This window comes from Aythya marila, assembly GCF_965140915.1.
Source record: "Aythya marila genome assembly, chromosome: 2".
Taxonomy (NCBI): domain Eukaryota; kingdom Metazoa; phylum Chordata; class Aves; order Anseriformes; family Anatidae; genus Aythya; species Aythya marila.
Window position 1 is genome coordinate 134,090,291 of NC_139043.1, and position 18,541 is coordinate 134,108,831.

Genomic DNA, 18,541 nt, shown 5'->3' on the forward strand with positions numbered 1-18,541 from the left:
TCAGAAATTGATTTTACTGCCCTGGACTGGTGTCAGGAAGACATAACCCAAACCATGCAAATATACTTCAAATGTGGGGTGATGTTTTTATTCCTCGTGTACAACATTGATCCCTCCCCCTCTCAGCTGGCAACTCAGAGGCAGAACTAAAAAAAAATCTTTTGAGACTCACTTGGAACTTGCTCCTGCCTCTCTGTAGCCCAGTTTCTGGATGTCTGAGCTTCAATTCACAGGCACATGCCAATACAAAGCCCCATATTGAGCTCAATGGGATCATTTGTGACACTTTTCTTCGTGACATGATTTCATGGTTTTGGCAAGTCCTTAAGCCTCTCCGCTAAAGGAGCATTTCAATCCCCTGGTCTCTGGGTAGTTTGTCTTTGTTTAAAATTCCTTCCACTTGCTATCACATAGCCAAGTTTCCAAAGCTGCAGAGGTGCCGAAGTTGGGAGAGAGGCACAAAAGGGCCAAGGGCATGGCAAACATTTCTGAAAGAAAGCACTGAGCACCTGGGGGAGAGGACTGACTGTGTGTGCAAAGGGTCCCAGCTCTCTGCACATTGTGCCTGCAAACCCAGAACCCTTGGATACTGACCAAGAATTACATGGTCAATAAACACTTTAAAACCCTGTAGATGGGATAGGAGATATCTAACACGACTTATCATAAAGTAAGTTTTCAGTGGCAGGAACTGTCTTGTTGTACACTATTTATCTGAGTGGGTTCCCATGATGGAAACTCACTGCACAATGCAATTAATAAGCAGGTGAAGAACTTGGACTATCCGAGGATTCTCTAAGCAGTCGAATTCTAGACCAGTTAAATTCCCCTTGCAGCTCTGCACCTTCAGAAAGCAGAAAACTAGTCTGAAGTCCTATTCTTTTGGTGGCTTCTGGCTGAGAATATTAGTGCACAGCATGGAGAGCTATGCTTGTCCAGCCTCAGCATATTTCTCCAGGTGCTGCTCGCCTGTTTTTTCTACTTGGCACTATGGTGAAGAGCTTTCTGGCTGATCTGCATCATTCATCAGTGCTAGATAAAGCTGTTGACATTCTTACAGCAGACAAAATGAAAGGGATGCAAGCTTGGGAATCCTGTTTTCTAACACTTTACTGCGGTGTCTTAACAACCACATGCAGTGCTCCTAGTCAGTGGCTTTTCATTAAAATGTCACATAACTAATCAGAATTACAGATAAAACAAGGAAATCAGCCATTTTTAGTGTCATCATTACTATCAATGTAGCTCTCACTTTTCCCTTGTGCCCTAGTGGATTGCAAGTAGTTGCTATCATGGTTGAGGATAATGAAGGGAGCACAGGGACCAAATGAAGGTGTTTGTTTGTTTGTTTGTTTGTTTGTTTAAGTAATCCCAGACAATTTCCTGACACTGTAAGTCCCTGACTATCCTTTTCTCTCCATATCTGCCCTTCTCCAGCACCACAGCATCTTTTCCTCTTTTCTGAGCATTACATACTCCAGTTCTCACCTTCTTCAGGAGAAGACGGTTCCAAAAGATCATTCAACTTCTGCTGTAATGTCTTTGATGCTTGGAGAGTTATCAGCTTACACAGACATTTCAACCAGGTTGGAAATGGGCCAGGTGCTTCTTAGCAGCCAAGACAGATACAAGATCTCTAAGGAAGAGCCAAAACCAGAGTACATTAAGTCAAATGTTCCTTCTTTATCACAGGATGCTGTTCTTCGCTAACAAGTGGAGCAGATGGAGCTTCTTTCATGCTTTTCCCAGACTGATCCATTCAGGTATTTGGGTCGTTACAGCAGTAACTAAAAGCAACAACGTGCCCCATAGCACATCATCAACAGGACTCCAGTGTACCAGACCCCACAAACAAATAATAATGATACAGTAAAAAAGTAAAAAACATGCATATTTTGCCCTGAAGAGTTTGCACTGCAACACAATCGAGATAAAGCAGATGCAACACATATATACAGTATCTGTAGTAAAGGACAGCAAACCTTTTAACTATATTAAATGTTAGTTTTTGTTTCATGTTCAGTTATCTAATGTACTGGGATATGTTTAATGAAAAATAATTAGTGAGTGATTTATATGGAGTATGGAATTAGTAAAGGGCAAGAGTTCAGGCATAACTTGGGAATGAAAAACAGGGCAGGATGCAGGGAAACAGGATGGGATAGAGGGCAGATAGATGAGGTCATGGAAAAGACAGTAGAAGGAACAGGTCCATAAAGTTGGGGGAAAAAAAAATTAGTGTCCTGTGTGGAGCGCACAGTATATTATGTGTGCCCTGTTGAATAAATGTACCATCTACTGGCCTATTAAAAAATCCCTTCTCTTCATTGCTCTGAGTGTTACTGCAAGAAATGCAGTGTTTCAGAAGGATCTGTCCCACAGAACTTTGAGAAAAAAAAATACTCCCCATAAACAGAAATACTTTAAAAGATTATCCAGACATCAGCATTAGGAATTGCATGTAACTATTAGAGGCACTTTGGCATCCGCGTAATTGTATCACCTTGGATTTTAATAGGGATCCATTGTCTTGTAAAGATTTTTAAGCATCTGTTAGTTCTTCCCTAATGCACTCAGACTGCTGATATCCTGAGAATATGTTCTTATTATTGTTCAGTATAATTCCCCAAAGAATATCCCACACTTCATGAGAGGATTTGAGTCTGATTTTAATACAGGAAATAGAGTATCTATTTTAGACACAGTAAAAATGGGGCAGCAATTGTTGAACAGTCTCCATAAATGACATGTAATAAAAATAAGTATCATAAAAGCTAGCCTTTAGGCTAGGCGATTGAATATTTTGTATAATTTCAAAGGGACTTTTAAAATAAAACAGAAGAAAAGAAGACACGAGGACATGCAGAAGTTTGTTAAAGTCAGAGGCCAGAGGCTGGCAAGACGTGGTGATAGCACAAAGTCAGCACAGCTGCAGGTAGAAAGCTAGGATGGTGCTCGCAAATTTGGTGTGCATCCTGCAGCAGCTCTATCATAGCAGTTCATGATCATGGGGAGGCTAAACACCTGTGACTTCTTAGGTTTTCCTTTTTTTTTTTTTTAAATGAAACACTGAGGCCAGTTCACCTTTTTGAAGCTATAAAATGCTTCTCAAAGTTTTCAATATATAGAAGAATGAATTAATAGTGAATTTGGTAAAAATAGAACTAAAGGAAAGTGTTCATGAATTTGAATCAAAGTGCTGACTAGCAGTTTTAGCTAGCAGACAGGGTGGAAAATCCATACAGGTTGAAACAATTCAACTTCTCTGCAATAAAATGTTTTTGTTCAGGAATGCCAAAAACTTTAAAATATGAATTTTTGTTTCAAAAGAATATTTTCTCACATTTTAAAAATAGCCTAAGCTAAATTGAGAAGAAGACTAAGTAAAAGTCGAAGACTAAGCAAAAAAAAAAAGTGCTGATCTCTGCTCTCTGGGGACGGTGACAGGACCTGAGGGGACGGCATGGAGCTGGGACAGGGGAGGGTCAGGCTTGGGGTTAGGGAAAGGTTCTGCACCCAGAGGGTGGTTGTGCACTGGGACAGGCTCCCCAGGGAAGTGGTCATGGCACCAAGCCTGCTGGAGTTCCAAAAGCTTTTGGACAACACTCTCAGACACATGGTCTGTTTTTTTGGTGGTCCTTTGGAGACCCAGAAGTTGGACCTGATGTTCTTTGTGGGTCCCTTCCAACTTGGGATATTCTATGGTTCTATGAAAAGAGGTAACTCTAAATGGAACAGGAAAAAAGTCACCTTTCACATTTTGGCCAGTATTGTTTCTGCCTTTTCTGAACAGAATTTTTGCCATTGTCTCCATTGTTCTGGTTTAGCTTTCATCCCCAAATACCTATCTAATTACCAGCTTTTGTTTTATTTACAACACTGATTATTTACTGATTTTCAGGTTCTATAAGTCTATTTTCTCAGTGTAAAATTCACAATTTTCTCAGTACTTAAAAGACTGGAGTGTACGACATGGAAGGAGAGTTGGTTTTGGTAGGCCTGTAGAAGAGATGACTAAGGGGGAATTAAATGATGCCTTCAGCTAACTAAAGAAGAGTTATAAAGAAAACAGAGCCAGACGCTTATCAAATGTGTGCAGCAGAAGGACAGGAGGTAATGGTTGCAAGCTGCATCACAGGAAATTCCAGTGCAATATAAAGATCACATCCACAATGAGTGCGGCCAAGCACTGAAATCCAAAACCAGGGATCCCAAAAAATCTCCATTCTTGGAGATTTTCAAAGCCTGATAGGGCAAGGCTGAGGAACCTGGTCAAACCTCGTAATTAGACCTGCTTTGAGCAGGGAATGGGAATAGATGGGCTCAGTCAACCTAACTCACTCTGTAACGCTAAATGTGAAGGTTCTGCATAGTACCGCTCTGGTTTAGATCCAAACCACACATGGAATGATTAAGTAACAACCACATGGTTCCCAAAAAGTCCCAGTAAGGCTAGAAATCACACTGGAATCAGGTCTGCATGAAACTTCATAGAAATCTAGATGGCCTCTTTCATGCCCTTCTTCAGACTTCCAGGTTGAGCTTGCCTAATGTCTAAGAGGAAATTTTCAAAAGCAAACACTTCTTCTCATTGTCTATGTAAGACATATGAATAGGTTGAGTCCAATAAAAAGAGTAAACATGAATAATTTACTCTGAGTATTCACAGTCCTTAACTATTAGTTTGTGTTGGACTACCGGGTTTGTGTTGGACCACTCCAATCAAATTTCCAATGACAAAAAATTGCTGTAGGTTGCAGCCAGCTCCAGGTTGCCCCACTTCAGCAGTCGGGTTGGACCAGATGACCTCCACAAGTTTCCTTTCCTCTGCCTGTAGAAGACATAAGGTTCTGTGAAGACATTTAGATCATGAAGACTGTAGAGTCTTCATGATCTAAATGTCTTCACAGAACCTTATGGTGCACAGCAACACACCTCTCAACTTCATTCTATAAAAAATCAGTCTGGAAAGCTGCAACACAGCCTTTGCATTGTTTTTAGAGTTTGACCTTAAAAAAAAAAACATAATAAAAAGATTTAGTAGTTATGTCTTAACATCACATTGTTCCCAAATGAAACAGAAGCATGCCCTAGTCAGTATGGCCACAGCCCACCAGCTATAGGAGAGTAGTGAGCAGTGTGGGTACAAGTCAACTCATGCCACCCTAAGGCCAGGAGCTGAATCTATCCCTGGGATTATTTTATTGAGCACTGTAGATATAACCTTTAGAGTGATCTTTCAGGAAGCCAAGCTCCAGGGAATTTTAAATGAGGCTGAGTTTTTTAGTAAGGCCCCTCCATAAGAATATTTTCAATCTGAAGTAGATTTTAGGATCAGTTAGATATTTTTTTTCCTATTTGATTTTCTAAAAAGTCTAATTGGTATGTAAATTCTCACATTAAGAACAACTAAGAATGCCAAATCAAGTACCCAAAAGTTAGGAAACGCCAGACTTAGCATTGACAGTGCAGATTGAATCCACATATGCTCCATGTATTATTCATAGTTTCATGGCTGTTTTTTCTCCTCCCAAGGGCCTATGCAGCTTTCACCTACTAGAAAAGGGACTGAAACCCCATGATATCCTAGCGCAAGGAAAGGTTTTCAAGAGTACAGCTGCCCAGAACAGGTCTCCTCTGTGGCAGTCCTTCCTCACAGCCAAGGGTGTTCAGGATTCACAGCACCCTGACCCGGACCTGGCTTCCTATGGGAGCCCCAGGTGTGCTACATCAAAAGCTCCCTGAAACGGAGACATTTCCCTTAGTGACTGTCATTTCCTTGAACAGGAGCTTTCTGATAACATATTTTGGAATATTCCCAATGACCTCTAGGTCAGAACTGCAGAAACTAGCCCGTGCCTATAACATAGTTATTTGGGGTAGAACCCAGAGGAACAACTAAAAGAGCTTGAAGAGGTCTACAACACACTGATGTCCCTGCCTCCTGTTCCTAGCTGCCTCAGGTACTGACAGCATAGGAGACTCCACTTTGCGGACTGTAGTGCGAAAGGTTAAATGCATAAATGAGCCTGCACACTTTGCTTCTGTAATTGCATTGCTAAAAAAATGAACCAGGCAGTTTCAAGCCAACTTGGTTCCATCTGTATAAACAGCAACCACCTCTTGATTGAAAGGCTGTATTAGGAAAACTGTCTTGCCTATGAAATGAAGCTGTGAAAACTCTCCAAAGATAAATGTTAGAAGACCTATTACGTGGGATATTTAATGTACACTTCACAAAATACAGAAAACAATTTTGTATTACCACAGATATGAGTTAATAGGCCTATAATTCTGTGTTTGCATTTTGTTAATTCAAACTTTTTTATTCCCAGCTGGGTAGCAAGTCTTTGCATATTTATTTTTCTCAGCGCTTAAGGCTGATAGAAATTTGAATGCGAACAGGCTGCCAAAGTGTTCTTCACCTCCCAAGACACTCATGAGCTCCATCAGTCATAACGACAATTTAGCTTTGATGGCTAAGCACTATTTATGTCAAAAGTTTAATGAGAACAGACTTGCCCTTCATACAGGGAATTAAGATCATGATTTTTATGAGAATGTTTCTACATTTGCATGATATGGTTATACACAAGAATGTGAGCAATAATAAAAAAAAAAATAATGTAAAATGAATAAATACTTTGAAGACAGTATTCCTTAGCAGTGAATTTTGATTTAGGATTCTGTGTCAGCTCAAGAAGATGAACATATCAATGGGAAAAATAAATAAGGTGAACTTACAAAGTAAAAGCAAAGCATGGATTACTCATCTTTTAACTGAAATGTCCTCTTCCTCTCCCCTTAAGTGGGAGAGAAATCTTTCCTGAGGCTTTGCAGTAGAAAAAATTAAATTGTCCCAAGACTTGCTGAAATCATTCACTACTGTGAGAAGAGGAGGTCACTGAGTTAGCCCAGGACAGCCAACCACAGCCCAAATGAACAAGTCCTCAGGGCACTATTCTCTTTTTTTTTCACCCTATACATTCCTTCAACAGACCCTCTCTCCAAACGAAATCCTGTGCTTGGTCTCTCTCCCAACCCTAAACCTATATGCTGATTGAGACATAGCCTAAAATACGCCAGCTATGGCCCAGATCAATACATCCTCAGGGGAGAATTCTGTTTGTATGTCCCTCTTCCCTCTAACAGCCCTTTTACTGCCCCAGTCCCTGCCTTCTTCCTTTACAAATAACTCTCTTACCCTAAAACTGTGCCACAGCTGACTACAGCTGAAGCTTAGCACACCACCCCTAGGCTTTGCCTGTTGGAGCACAGTCTCAGGCATTATATTTTATGCCATCCATTCTTTACCTTCACAGCCCTTTTTGAAGTGTATTCCAGCTGGAGCTCTAGGCTTTGTCTCTCTACCGATCCTAACCCTAACCTAAACCTTAACCTCATTTAGTTGAGTGAGATCTAGCCCAAAATATCCTAGCCTTAGCCCAGATAAATATGTCTGCATGCCAACTGAGGCTCAGCATAAGATCTCAGCCACAGCCCAGGTAAAAAAGATCTCAGAGGAGAATCCTTTTGACAACCCACTCTTCCCCTTGGCAGCCCCTTTGCCAGACAACTACAGCTGGAAATCCCACTCCTTGTATTTCTTCTAACCCTTAATCCAAACCTAGGTGTCAGCCGAGCCCTAGCCCAACAGACCCAGACAGAGCCCAGATGAACATGTCTTCAGCAAACAATTCTTTCGACCCCTGCTGTCCTTCAGCAGTCTCTTTTCAAACCCTAAACAAACAGATCTTTAGACTTTCTTCCTTCTCTGAAACCAAAACATAACCAAGTCCCTAAGCACAGTTGTGGACTGAGATTTAGCCCAAGGCCCCTAACCACCACCACATGAGAAACTTCTCAGAAAGTAATTCTTTCTGCAGCCCCTTTCCTTCCCTAGTCCAAAAAGAGATACAAACTTTGTCTGTTCCCTGTCCCTAAGCCTAATTTTAGCCTGAACTCTAAAACCCATGACCAAGTTCTCAGAAGAGGAATTCTTCAGCAATCCTTTTTCAAGTTGACTCCAGGTGGAGCTCTAGACTCTGCCCCATTAAAACTCCAGCTTAGTCTGAATGCAAAGCACGGGTTGAGCCTTAGCTCCAAATTGTGTTAATGGCATACTGTGATCACCTTAAAGTAATTTGGGGTCATGATGTATGTGAGATAATATAGCAGCCAAATCTTGTCCAAGATTTTTCAGTTTCCTGACATGAAAAAAACCTTACATTTGTCTTGTTGGGATTCTTTCTATCTTCTCTCTTTAAATGCTGAGAGGCTTAATTTGCTTCTGCTATATCCACCTGGCTTCTAGTCTAAAGAATATCCAGAACTGCAAGGACATATGGCTTCCATGCTCATTTATGATAATCATAAAATTTCATTGAATTAATATTTTTGAAGCATTTGTTTTTCTTTTTCTACATATCATATCAAAGAACAGGTGCTGAGATTTAAATATTTTTGTGCAGCTTCTGTATATTCCTTCATAAAATTCTTCTGGAAGCTCAAATTTTGTTGAAATAATTTTCCTTTTAGGCTTAGAGCCTAAAAGGAAAGGTATTATACAGGGTATGCTTAATAATGGTTGTAAAACAAGGAAGGAAGAAGAAAATGAGGAAGAGAGATTACAAAATAAATAAATAAATAAATAAATAAATAAAGTTTTATCTTTATTCTTTCTGGCTCTGTAATTGTATTCTCTTTTATAATGAGAATAATCAACCTTCTGCTCTGATTCTTTGGAGAATGATGTAAGAAACATTTTATATTCCGCACTGCCAGAAAGTGTCCTTAGGATACCTTTGGTCAGATCCATTAAGAGACATGAAGATTAACATTAAACTGCTGTTTGTATCGAAATTAGTATGAAATAGATTGCTTGCTTTATCTGATGTTTATAGTCTCAGTAGTATGTTCCTGCCTTTCTTAATGTTACCAAAACACAATCTTCCTGCTAAGTATTTCAGTGGCAAATTTTATGTCTCCTTATTGCTATATCACATTAGCTCAGAATAAAAAAGATAAATTTCAGATTCATTTGTTTCACCATCCCAAGCAAACTGAAAGAGGCTATGTTCAAGGCAGATCTGCTATCTTTTTTACACAAATCTGTTTCCTATGACTGTGCTGCTATTCACGGTGGTGCCACTCGGTGGTGCCACGGGGCCACAAAAACTCAGCTGATCTTAAATTCAACCGCTTATATTTTGCAACAGAGACTAATCAGGTTCTTGCAGTGTTTTCTTGCCTATGCAAATTTAGAATTAACAAAATCTATGTTTTGTTTATTTGTTTTTTAAATAAATAAAATAAATAAATCGTAGCCAAACAATGCTTTCAAATTTGCATGTGCTTTTCAGATAACATATTTTGTACTAAAACTACATGATCACTGTTCTGCCACCCCTATCTATATAAGTCAGTATCTAAAGTAAGCAACTACTTACAGAATAAGAATTTATTTGGCATGTTAGGGGGGCTCAGTTGTGCAACTGCCTGCGCCATGACAGCTAACACTTCCCAATACATGTGTATAGTCTATGCTAAAGCATAAAAGCACAGAAAACAAAGTATTAGGGCTTTTAATTAAGTTTACCTTCTAAAAATATACAACCATCTATTAGTAAAGTGTTCTGCCATAGAAAGTTGCTACAACTACTTTCAGCAATACCTTTCATTCCAACTTAATTAGACAAGTAGCGCTTGACTGCCTGTTTAAAGGTGGCATAATAATAATAAAAAAATCTCAAGGGCTCTTTTGAAATACTTTACAAAGAACTCTATGAACTTTTGAAACATAAATACTTGTGCATGAAAAATATACTGACATTACAAAATATGGCAAAGTTACCAGCATACAAAAACAGTGTAAGCTATCACTGTGCTGTTTAAACAAATGTTATTTTACTACATTTCAGATTTCAAGAATCCCAGGCAGGCTTCTTTCTGCCAGACAATGAGAGATGAACACCCTTTGTAAGTACTGTTGCAAACTGAAAGAGTGGGACATGCCGTTAGCTTCCAGCAACGTCCCACTGCAGAAGACTAAAGCTGCAGTCACTGTAAAGCTTCTCGACCGTGTCAGCTCTGGGGGCCCGACATCTAAAATTCCGCAGGAACCCTGGATGCTGTGAGACCAGGTTTCTGAAAAATAAAAAAATCAGGACATGCATTCGGGATCAAATTTTTGAGAGCTCATTTTTCAAGTGCATGGGTAAATTAAGTTTTGGAGTTCCAGCAGTATTTTACATAAAGCTCACTAATTCATTCCACATATTAAGCCAGCTGTGGGAGTTGAGATCTTAGGAAATAAGGCACTTGGAAAGCATCTATGTTGTTACGCTACCTTGGCTAGTATATTTCGAAATTGCACTGATTTTTCACTGACATGTTTTAAAAACTTTCTCTGTGAAAGAGAAGGCCTCTGGAGGTCCACGATGTGGGCCTCTGAAGCAGGACGGGAGGCAGCATCTCCCTGCCCGCCCTAGGAACCCGTAGGTTGCCTCATGGCCAGCTTTGGCTGCTCCTTGTACCTGTCACGCAGGTACGTGCCGGTTCGCATGTTCTGCGTGGGGTGTGCGAGGCTCAGGACCAGAGGTGCTCGCGCTGGGGTGGCGTTGCACAAGCACCAAGGCCCTGGGGCTTTACGTGGTTTGGGGAGGCTTCTTCAGGAAGGCTTCTCCCTAAAAAAAGCACAAAACCCCCGCTGACATCTGCAGGCCAAGAAGAAGCGGGGACAGCTGTGGTGTTGCTAAGAGTGGAGACAACCCATTAATTACCACACACACTCATCATCAGGAGGACTAAAGCAGCGTGAAGGTGCTTTAACACCGGTGGCAAGGCTGCTGACGGAGGGCTCGCTGCCTTTCTCCCTGCCTCCCTCCCTCAGCACCACGACCCCCGAGCCCCTCGCAGCCCCCTCGCAGCCCCCCGGGCGCCTCCCCCCCGCCGCCACCGGGCGGCGCCCGGCCCCGCTCGGCGGCTGCCACGTCGAGGCCGCCTCCCCGTGCTGAGGAGGAGGAGGAGGAAGGAGAAAGAAGAGAAGAGGAGGAGGAGGAGGAGGAGGGGGCGGAGATGGCGGCGGGGCGCTGACGTTGCGGGGAGGAGGAGGAGGAAGGAGGAGGAAGAGGAGGAGACCCGGCTGCCTCCGGGGCAGAGGCTGCCGCGTCCCGCGGAGGCTCCGCGTCCCCCTTTTCCTCCTTTCCTTCCTTCCCTCCCCACTCCTCGCCCCCAGCGGGCAGGCGGCGGCCGCGATGCGCTCGGCGTGAGCGCCCGCCTCGGCTCCGTGTCACCCCCCCCCCCTCCCTCCTTCCCCTCCCTCCCTCCTCGTCTCCGTGCCCGTGAGGGGCGGCGATGGCCGCGGGCAGCTGGCAGCAGGCGGCGGCCCAGCAGGCCGAGGAGACGGCGGCCCGGGTGCGGGAGGCGCTGGCGGGAGGCCTGGGCTTGCTGCGAGCCGAGCTGGGCCTGGAGCTGGGCCTGGACCCGCACGGCCTCCCCACCTGGCTGGCCCTGGGGCTGCCGGCCGCGCTGGGGCTGGGGCTGCTGGGGCTGCTGCTGGCCCTGGCGTGCGGCGGCGGCCTCCGCAGGAAGGCAGCGGGCGGCCGGGCTGAGAGGAAAGGCGACGAGGCGGCGGCCCTGACAGGCGGCGGTGGTGGCGGTGGCGGCGGTGGTGGCGGTGTTGGGGGGCCGGGCAAGGCGGCGGGGCAGCTGGGGCTGAAAGGAGACGAGCAGAAGAAGAGGAGCAAGAAGAAGCTGCCCGAGAAAGCGGCGAGGGTGAGAGGGGAGCCGGGGAGTTGGGGAGGGTGAGGGCTGAGGTGGGGGGGTGCAGCCGGGGGGTGTCTGCTGGGATCCCTCGCGGCTGCCAGAGGGGGGTTGGAAAGACAAAGAAACAACATTTAGGTGAAAGTGAGGCTTTTTTTCTTCCTGGGGAAGGAGGAGAGGTCTCCCTGCTTTCTCCTTGCTTCTTTTCATGAAGCTGTGGGTTACGTCTGCACGCCGTACTGTTGCATTTTTACTCTCAATATTGTCTTTTTACTGCCAGTCAAAACCTTACCAGATAACGAGCTGGTAGCAGAGACCTTACCGTGGTTCAGCTTCTCGAGGCAGGAGTCTCAGCCCAGGCAGGTACAGGCGGTTCAAAGCCTCGTAAAGGCTGCGATGATTCAAACTTGAGTAAGGCTTTCTGCTGCGCCTTTTCGGCAGGACACGTTAACAGCAGGCGTGTGGTGAATTTGCCTCCCTAGGAACACGCCTGGGTTGTTACAGTAAGGATCATCTCCTTTAATAAGGAAATCTGTCTCTCAGCAGCCCCTTCAAAACAGATCGTGGCTGTCTTTTGTTTTAATCCTCGGTCTGTGATGTAGGAATCGTGTGTCTTTGACAGTGTTTTCATGAGAAAATCAATTGAATGCAGAAATTATCAGCTGTCCTTTTCAAGCTTCCATTATCATAGTTTTGGGACTTGAAGGGATTGCTTCAATAGCTTTTATGTTGTTGGTATGTTTGTAATCCTATTTATGTCCAAATGGATTATAGGAATGAAAGTGCAGCAGATGTCCCCTGCCTTTTACAACTATGTCTTTTAATTATATAGTGTGAAATTTAATATGAATTGTTTGCCTAATGACCAGAAAAAGGAGGTACAGAAAGGGGTTGTACCTTCGTTTGGTTCTGTGGCAATACTGAGACTTGAGAAGTTTTGTTTAAGATATTTTAGCCTTCTCTCCATTAAAAAATACAAAAGTCTGTATATAGCACCAACCTGTCTTTGAGCAGTGAACTCCTGAAACTCACTGGAGCTGATTCTGCAAGTTGCAGTAGGCTAATAACTAGGCACCAAGAAGAGGAAGCACTGTGATTCAGAATTTTTCAAATGTTGCTAGGTCTCCATTTTGAAGAAGACACGTTAAAGATGCAGTGTTTTGTTGCTGTCCAGAAAGGGACATCCTCCAAGGCCTAATAGATCTGTTATGCTTTCTAGAAAACAGGCTAATCCCAGAAATAATCCAGATTTTTCATATTTTATTTAAACTCCAGTATAAAAACAAAATATAAAGTCTTGCAAGTCATCTTTGGAGACACTGAAAAATGCCTGAAGAGAAGAGAGAGTGAAGAAATAGATACAGTATTGACAACGTTCTGCAGTGTAGGGCTTTATAAAAGCAAGCTTTGTATTGTGTATAAACTTAACTAGCTGACATTTTCTGTGAATATAAATACTTGTATTGTTTCCAGCTTGGTTTACTCAGGCACAAAATAGCAAAAGTGAAGGCTATGGAAGAGCAAATAGTTTCACAGTCAAAAAAGAGTAAAAGAGTTTTTCAGCTGTTAAGGTATCGTTCTGTATTCTTAAGATTTGGAAAGTTATTTTTGTATTACTTTGTATCCATTATTTCAATGCAGAGATAAGATTAAAAAAAAAAAAACTTTACAGGAAAGAAAATGAAAAAACTGAATCATTAACTACAGTGCAAATAAGTTTGTATCAGCAGTGAACTTAAATAGGCCTGCCTCGTGCTCGTTATCCAACATTAGTTCATGGGGACCTGTATTAGCACGTTCCAAGATTTTCTGACTTGTTTCACCATGAAAAACATTTAAAATCACATTGGAAATTGAGAGAAGCAGCAAAAAGTCCTACCGAAGGCTGTAGTGGTTTCATCTTGTATTTTTGTACACTCGTGCTAATAATGAGGTCTGTGAAGGAAAAAGAGTAAGCCTATTATCAGTAGATTTACCAGAGGGTTTGCTATGCCAGGGTCTAGATTTCCATTACAGGCATTACAGAAAGCTTAGAGCAACTGGTCTGGAGCATTAAAGAGCACACTGCAGATGTCTAATTAAAAGCCGTAGGGTTACTTTAATGTAGGGTTACTGAGCTCATTGTGGGGCGGGTGATGTACACTGTCATCAGTCAGGATCAGAAACGTTCTCCGCTGTTCCCTTTCCGAGGAAGAGTATTATTGCTTTGTTTCTTGTCTTTGGGTTTATTTGGTTCCTTCGTAAGTACTGTACAATTTAACTGAGGTTTTTAGTACGATGTGGAGTTGAGTAGCAGGGAGTTGCCTGGATGCTGGAGTAGCTGTGGTGTTCTGTTTATTGACTTGCTGTGGGTAGACTGAGATCAAATGAATGATTTGGCGTTCACGAGCACTAAGTTCAGAGAGCCAGTCCTGGCTTCCTCCAGCAGCTTGGAGCAAGGTAGCGTCATGGTAGCCTCACTTTAGATTCTCTCTGTAGATGTGCAGTAAACCTCAAGCCCTCTTTCCTTAGCTCCTGGCAGGGGAGAGAGCGCTTTGTCTTCCATCTCAGAGCTCTTTAGCCCCTATTAAGACTTCTTTTCCTTTCCAAAAATCTCTTGATCTTTGATTTTAGTTCCTTTCCCTTGTGAATAATTCCTGTGCCTCTCTTCTGCTTTTTAAATCTTCAGAAGAAAAAGGTGAAACTGATCTTAACATGGTTTCTGTACAATCTGGAAAACATCATTGAAACTTAAGAGTAAAATTCTTCTGTATTCAGCTACAGCTTATAGAAAGCCATTCATCCCTCTATTTATAGATGCAGAAAATACCAAGCTGACAATATATTTCCTATTGTTTGAAGTACACCCGAACAGTAAAGGCCGCACACTGAAGTTTAATTTTGGTACAAGCTTTGGCATTCATTTGAGAACGCGCCTTACTTGGCCTCCTTCAAAGAACTTTTCAGGCTATGCTTATTACGCTTAGAAATAGACTGCATAAAGACTTTTTCATACTTCTAACTGATACTCGCGTGTTGTACCTGTCAAACTGCAGCAGTAAGAAGGCTGTAGGCTTGTCCAGGGCTTGCAGAGAAAATTGCTTAGTTTCTGTCTTAAGAAAAGCTTGCAGAAAATAGTAGTAAATGGATTCTTTCATTGGCCAAAAAAAAAATGTAAGTAGGTGTAGCTTTGTAATGTGTAACCAAGGACTTTGGCTAATATGGCCTTGTAAAACTATTTGATAGCAATTTCATTACTGCTTTTTGCAGTGTGAAACTGAGGTATCCGTAGCATTGTACTGTATTTAAAGAACAATAAGTTTCATTTCAGCACTTAATGTCAGCACAACCTCTATTCTGCTTCTGGATTACCTTAACTCCCTCAAAGAGGAATGTGTGTGGAAAAAGGGTTGTTTAAACATTGGAGTTTTTAAGATCAGGCAAGTCCAGGAGTGTGTTCAGAAATGGATATTGTTATTTACAGCAGTATTTCTGCTGTCACATCTTCCCTATTTCTGTTAGGACAAAGAAAAGAAAAAAAAAAAAAAGATGGCATATAATAACTTGCCCAATCTGAGTGATTTAATAAGTGGAAGTTTAGTATATTACTGCGAAGTTTTAAACTTTGTCTTTTTAGCTGTAGTTGTCTTTTAAAAGAAACACTTCTCAGTACTCTGGAAAAGCTTTTTTCTTTCCCGCTTCTGTTGCTATCTTTGTTATACCCAAAAATGGTCACATGAATTTTGGTTAAAGTCTGTGATTCATCTGCGGGTAGAAATCAAATGTGGAAAGCTTCCACCAAAGAGGCAAATATTGCAAATATTCAGGGAGAAATGTATGACGGTTCAGGCTTTTAACCTGATTTCTAATGGTCATGGTCTACACGATCAGATGATCAGACAGTGTTTTAAGCAGTCATGTGGATGAATTTTTCCAGAGGGTTCTTAACAGATATGAATTAGTTTATTACTTAAGAGAAATGGCTGAAGATTTTACAAATTCCATGTGTTAAACGTTTTGTGTTGAAATATTGAGAGGGATAAAGACTGGTGTTCAAACTCATAAGTTTATATGTTTTATATCAAAGAAGCAAAGCAATGTATAGAATTAAAAGAAGTTAGCTGGCTGTGAACATTTCTGACACAAGTCCGATAGCAATACTAGAATACTGCAGCAAATCTGTTATTTAGACATACCAGTAAATAACGTAGAGATTCTTTTTCTACCTTACAATCTTGAAGATCATGGGTTTTAAAACGACGTTGCACCACTAACAACGTAGCTGTCTGTATGGCATCTGGAAAAATAGGTTTGAGAACTGATTTTTGGCAACGGGTTATTGTCAAGATTGAACATGAGATCTTTGGTATCCCTGTGGAGTCTTGCACTGTGAGCTCTGTTGAGAGGAACTTCTGGACAGGATTTGGCAAGACAGACCTATAAAACGATTTTTCAGAAAGCCGAGGGAAGGAGTGTAGCATGCTAGATATAAAAGGTCTAGTTCAAAGCCAGCTGTTGCAGGAGGAGAGGGGTTAGGTGATCTGATCTTTCAATTTCTATTAATAGCTACAAATAACAAGTTGGCATGCTAGCTAACTACAGTAAGCAATACTATGCTACGCACTGGTGCCAGGGGTGCTCTGTAAGCATAATATAAAATGGCAAGAAAAAATTCCCTTCCCAGTTAAGCAGAGGAGCTGGTATTCATTACTTAGGTCACCCTAAGTTTGTAATGTAGCCTTTTGCTTCAGAGCAATCAGGTTGGTTTAATGTGAACTTAAGGTAGCTCATGTTTTTTAATAAACAGAATAACTAAGAACAATGTATGTGGTGGTTTAAACTTTATTTAACTAGATGTCTTGCACAGGAAATACATTTGACCCAGACATAAAAGCAAATATGAGGTAGAGTGGTTACTTATGCTTAACACCCTAAATTAGAGTGAAAATTAAATACCTGAATCATTATGAATAACAAGAAACTTGTTGTGTGGACCTAGTATCAATTAATACCTGTGGCAGTTGCATTTCTCTCAGTGAGAGTAATTGCTAACAGCAGTATAAAACTTCAGGTAGTTTAATCCTGTTCAACACAACAACTTCACTCTTCATTTGTTGGGAACATTAAAGAAATTATTGTATATTTGCATTGGGAATATGCAAGCTGAGGCATATGCCTCTGCTGTCAAAGTGACGATAAGACTTAGGACTGTCCAGATTTTTTAACTTCATTATCATAGAAACTTTTGGAAAGTAATACATGCTAATTTCCTTCCTTTAATTACTCTGGAAGGGAAAATAGTTGACTGATGCGATGACTACCCTCGAGTCTGACCATCTGAAAAGAACAACAGGATGTTCTTTGTTCATGCTGCATGTTTAACTTGTAATTTCTGTTCTACTATGGAAGTTTAACTTGTCGAGCAAGTGAGCTGTGAGGGTTACGCATGGGTACTTGGGGAATAAAGTGAAGAAATTTATTCCAGATCGAAATGATTTGAAAAATTCAAGCTGCCACAAAGTGCTAAATGTGTTCATTTAATTAGATAACTTATGGCATGTACAGATGTAGCTGGTCTCAAGGCTGGTAACTTACAGAAATTTATTTCAATAAGTAATTCCTATATTGAATAAGATTCAGATGAAATGAGGGGAATTCTATTTTCTTTCCATTCTCATTCATACACATGGTAAATAGAGAACTGCAGTTGATATTTCGAGTGCTTATCCAAAATTCTGTGGGTTTTACTCAATCTTGCAGGCATTTTTAAGTCAAGTAGTTGCATTTCAGTCATTGTGTAGGCTAAGCTTTGCTTCATCTGCTTTCTCCAGTTTTTTTATTATTTATACTTACTGTTTACACAGCCTAATGGACGGTCTTTCCTTGATGTATCTGAGGATGAAATAATACAGCCTGTCTGTAAAGAAAATACAAAGCAACCTTTGGATGCAGAAAAGAAGAATGAAAAGGTCAGTTATGTACTTGAAAATGGTGAAGTTTAATGCATGTTGCTTCAATATCTAATAACTCTATTTGTGGTAGGAAATCCAGTTATTTATCTGAGCTGGGGGGGGGGCGTGTTTTTAATATGATGAGTATTAATCTAATGCTCTGTTGGAAAGAGCTAATGAATTTTCTCAGCTTCTGAGATCATGCCTTATCGTGGAGTGTTTGCATCAAGCAAAACAAACCCCCCTGCTAAACACTGATGGCATTGTTTGCAGTTTGAAGATGTTAAACCTACAGAAATCAAGTTTGTGTTTAATCTTTGTGGGCTTCTGTGGAGATGCGGCATAATGATAGTATTGTTAAGTGGCTTGTAAATGGCCCAACAATCGAGGGACTACCATTGAAAGGATTAAGAGCATGTGCATACTTATTTCTTTTGTCAGATGTATCCATTAGTGATTAGAGATCTTAATTTCTGATGACAAACACAGGCTTTGAAGTCTGGTGTGAGCTTTCTTGTTGTGCAAATTGAACAGCTGCATTAGAACATCTTTTTAAAGCTTGATCTGAAACTGTATGTACTAGGTAGCCATACTAAAGACAATGTTATTTTTTTTCATCTGTGAGGACTGGTCTCTTCTAGCTTTGCCATAAATGCTCTCTCTTCTAGGCAACATAGGTATATTTATGATAGGCCCCTGAGCAAAACTTTATTTTGGTTCTTTTGCTAACATTGTGCATGAAACTTTCTGACTGGCATGGATTTCTGAAAATACTTAATATATTTCCTGGCTTATGCTACAGTGAAGACTAGCTACCAGTTTTGTTCTGGTCTGGTAAACATTGCATT

General features: G+C 41.4%; 1 protein-coding gene across 2 annotated transcripts in view; it reads left to right on the forward strand.

The window, feature by feature from the left end:
• The first annotated feature begins 11,083 nt into the window (after window positions 1-11,083).
• MTDH (metadherin) overlaps window positions 11,084-18,541 on the forward strand; it is a 31,202-nt gene continuing 23,744 nt past the window's right edge. Inside the window, exons 1-2 of one of the 2 annotated variants that reach the window (XM_082754294.1) lie at window positions 11,084-11,775; window positions 17,607-17,711. In XM_082754294.1, coding sequence (XP_082610420.1) covers window positions 11,356-11,775; window positions 17,607-17,711 — 525 coding nt within the window. In that variant the 5' untranslated portion in view covers window positions 11,084-11,355. The remainder of the gene's footprint in view (window positions 11,776-17,606; window positions 17,712-18,541) is intronic. The other variant, XM_082754293.1, reaches the window with a different exon arrangement.